This window comes from Petromyzon marinus, assembly GCF_048934315.1.
Source record: "Petromyzon marinus isolate PM22_M1 ecotype Great Lakes invasive population chromosome 68 unlocalized genomic scaffold, UKy_Petmar_22M1.pri1.0 chr68_unloc.1, whole genome shotgun sequence".
NCBI lineage: Eukaryota > Metazoa > Chordata > Hyperoartia > Petromyzontiformes > Petromyzontidae > Petromyzon > Petromyzon marinus.
In genome coordinates this window covers 473,190-477,849 of record NW_027422597.1, presented here as the reverse complement: position 1 = coordinate 477,849, position 4,660 = coordinate 473,190, and the positions used below count along the sequence as shown (strand labels likewise).

Sequence of the window (4,660 nt, the reverse complement as noted above, 5' to 3'; positions counted from 1 at the left end):
TTATTTTATTCTCATTCTACGTGGTGGCGACTTTACCGAAAGAACCAAAGAAGGAGAAGTCTGCAGTCGATACGACATTGGGAAGCGGGTAAAAAAAAATTGGGTTACAATATTTTTTTTATTTTTAAGGATGTGAGTTAAATAAAAGCGTGTGAATAATCCCAAAAAAAATATAAAACAATAGGAGTTGCTTCGTCGCCGTCTTCGCTAGATCTCAGTCGGCGCCGTCAGTGATTGACGGTGAGGTATTGGGTAGAGGCTGGGCCAAGTGACTGTGCAGAGTGTGAACATGAGACGGTGGAAGTTGTTTAATAGAGAAGGTGCCTCCTACGAATGTTGGATCGTCGTCTCACTGACACTACACGTCCATTCAGCGCCTCACTCATCCACCTACTCACTCACTCACCCACTCACGCACTCACTCACTCACTCACTAACCCACTCACTCACCACTCACCCACCCACTCACCCACCCACCCACTCACCTACCCATCCACCCACCCACTCACCCACTCACTCACCCACACACTCACTCACTCACTCACCCACCACTCCGCATTCACGCAACACACACTCACTCACCCACCCACTCACCTACCCACCCAATCACTCACCTACTCACTCACTCACCCACACACTCACTCACTCAGCCACCCACTCACTCACTCACCCACCCACTCACTAACCCACCCACCCACTCACCTACCTACCCACCCACCCATTCACTCACTCACCCACCTACTCACCCACCCACTCACCCACCCACTCACCCACTCACCCACTCACCCACCCACTCACCCACCTACTCACCCACCCAGTCACCCACTCACCCACTCACCCACCCACCCACTCACCCACACACTCAGCCACCCACTCACCCACTCACTCACCCACTCACCCACTCACTCACGCACACACACACTCACTCACCCACCCACCAACCCACTCACCCACCCACCCACCCACTCACCCACACACTCACTCACTCAGCCACCCACTCACTCACCCACTCACTCACTCACCCACCCACCCACTCACGCACACACACACACTCACCCACCCACCCACCCACTCACCCACGCACCCACCCACTCACCTACCTACCCACCCACCCACTCACCCACTCACCCACCCATTCACCCACCTACTCACCCACCCACTCACCCACTTACCCACCCACCCACTCAACCACTCACCCACCCACTCACTCACCCACTCACCCACCCACCCACTCGGTCACTCACTCACTCACTCACCCACTCACCCACTCACCCACCCACTCCACCCCACTCACCCACTCAATAACCCACTCACCCATTCACTCACCCACCCACTCACTCACCCACCCACTCACCCACCCACGCACCCACTCACTCACCCACTCACCCACTCATCCACCCACCCACTCGCTCACTCACTCACTTACTCACTCACCCACTCACCCATTCACCCACCCACTTACCGACCCACTCACCCACTCAATCACCCACTCACCCACTCACTCACCCATTCACTCACTCACCCACCCACTCACCCACCGACTCACTCACCACTCTCACCCACATCCCACCAACTCACTCACCCACTCACCCACCCACTCACTCACCCACCCACTCACCCACCCACTCACCCACTCCCCCACCCACTCACTCACTCACCCACCCACTCACTCACTCACTTACTCACCCACCCACCCACTCACTCACTCACTCACCCACCCACCCACCTACCCACTCATTCACCCACCCACTCACCCACCCACTCACTCACTCACCCACACACCCACTCACCCACTCACTCATCCACTCACTCACTCACCCACCCACTCACTCACCCACCCACCCACCCATTCGCTCACTCACTCACTCACCCACTCACTCAATCACTCACCCACCCACTCACCCACCCACCCACTCACCCACTCACAAACTCACTCACTCACCCACTCACTCAATCACTCACCCACCCACTCACCCACCCACCCACTCACCCACCCACTCACTCACCCACTCACCCACTCACCCCACCCACTCACCCACCCACCCACTCACCCACTCACTCACTCACCCACTCACCCACCCACTCACTCACCCACTCACCCACCCACTCACCCACTCACTCATCCACTCATTCACCGACCCACTCGCTCACTCACCCACCCACCAACTCACTCACCCACTCACTCACTCAGCCACCCACTCACTCACCCACTCACCCACCCACCCACCCACTCACCCACCCACTCACCCACCCACCCACCCACTCACCTACCTACCCACCCACTCACCTACCTACCCACCCACCCACTCACTCACTCATCCACCTACTCACCCACCACTCACCCACCCACTCACTCACCCACTCACCCACTCACCCACCCACTCACCCACCTACTCACCCACTCACCCACTCACTCACTCACTCACCCACTCACCCACCCACTCACTCACCCACTCACTCACTCACCCACCCACTCACTCACTCACCCACCCACTCACTTTCCCACTCACCCACTCACCCACCTACTCACCCAACCACTCACCCACTTACCCACCCACCCACTCACTCACCCACCCACTCACCCACTCACCCAGCCACTCACCCACCTACTCACTCACCCACTCACCCACTCACCCACTCACTCACTCACCCACTCAACCACCCACTCACTCACCCACTCACCCACCCACTCACTCACCCACTCACCCACCTACTCACACACCCACTCACCCACTTACCCACCCACCCACTCACCCACTTACCCACCCACTCACTCACCCACCCACTCACCCACTCACCCACTCACCCACTCACCCACCCACTCACCCACTCACCCACTCACTCACTCACCCACCCACCCACCCACTCACTCACCCACCCACTCACCCACTCACCCACCCACTCACCCACTCACCCACTCACCCACTTACCCACCCACTCACTCACCCACCCACTCACCCACTCACTCACTCACCCACTCACCCACCTACTCACCCACCCACTCACCCACCCACTCACCCACTTACCCACTCACTCACCCACCCACTCACCCACCATCCCACCAACTCACTCACCCACCCACTCACCCACCCACTCACCCACTCACTCACTCACTCACCCACTCACACACCCACTCACCCACCCACTCACCCACCATCCCACCCACCTACCCACTTACCCACTCACCCACTCACTCACTCACTCACCCACTCACCCACCCACTCACCCACCCACTCACCCACTCACTCATCACCCACTTACCCACCCACCCACTCACCCACCCACTCACCCACTCACTCACTCACCCACTCACCCACCTACTCACCCACCCACTCACCCACCCACTCACCCACTTACCCACTCACTCACCCACCCACTCACCCACCATCCCACCAACTCACTCACCCACCCACTCACCACCCACTCACCCACTCACTCACCCTCCCACCCACCCACTCACTCACTCACTCACCCACTCACCCACCCACTCACCCACCCACTCACCCCCCATCCCACCCACCCACCCACCTACCCACTCACTCACTCACCCACTCACCCCCCCACCCACCCACTCACTCACCCACTCACCCACCCACTCACCCACCCACTCACCCACTCACTCACCCACTTACTCACCCACTCACCCACCCACTCACCCACTCACTCACCCACTCACCCACCCACTCACCCACCCACTCACCCACCCACCCACCCACCCACTCACCCACCCACCCACTCAACCACCCACTCACCCACTCACCCACCCACTCACCCACCCACTCACCAACTCACTCACCCACTCACCCACCTACTCACCCACCCACTCACCCACCCACTCACCCACTTACCCACTCACTCACCCACCCACTCACCCACCATCCCACCAACTCACTCACCCACTCACCCACCCACTCACTCACCCACCCACCCACCCACTCACTCACTCACCCACTCACACACCCACTCACCCACCCACTCACCCACCATCCCACCCACCCACCTACCCACTCACTCACTCACCCACTCACCCACTCACTCACTCACCCACTCACCCACCCACTCACCCACCCACTCACTCACCCACTTACCCACCCACCCACTCACCCACCCACTCACCCACTCACTCACCCACCATCCCACCCACTCACTCACCCACTCACCCACTCACTCACCCACCCACTCACCCACCATCCCACCAACTCACTCACCCACCCACTCACCAACCCACTCACCCACCCACTCACCCACTCACCCACCCACTCACTCACCCACCCACTCACTCACCCACCCACTCAGAATGAGACGAGCCTCGAGAGGGAGATTTACACTCTGAGACTTTATTCCAAACAGCAGCAGTGGCTGATCGCCAGATTTGGATTGGGGGGCCCTAGCTAATTAATAGGGGGGGGGGCTAATTAAGGACCTACTCCGTCTCTTCAATGGACGTGTTAGGGGAGGAGAGTTGGGATACAGGGAGAGCGGGGTTACGGGAGAACCGCTGAAATTGGGATCGACCACCGTGGTGTTAAATTGGACACGGTTAGGCTACGGTAATAGATATAAAATAACAGGCGACGTTTCGGGCGATGACCCTTTTTTTTCAGAGCGCTGTTTCAGCGCGTCAACGTCGGCAAACTCGAACGGACCTTCCGGTCTTAAA

The 4,660-nt window shown here is 58.9% G+C and overlaps 1 protein-coding gene across 1 annotated transcript in view; it reads right to left on the bottom strand.

Moving 5' to 3' along the window:
- Window positions 1–227: 227 nt before the first annotated feature.
- Window positions 228–4,660, bottom strand: part of LOC116937238 (RPE-retinal G protein-coupled receptor) — a 66,424-nt gene continuing 61,991 nt past the window's right edge. The window contains exon 7 of the mRNA XM_076058209.1: window positions 228–272. Coding sequence (XP_075914324.1) covers window positions 228–272 — 45 coding nt within the window. The remainder of the gene's footprint in view (window positions 273–4,660) is intronic.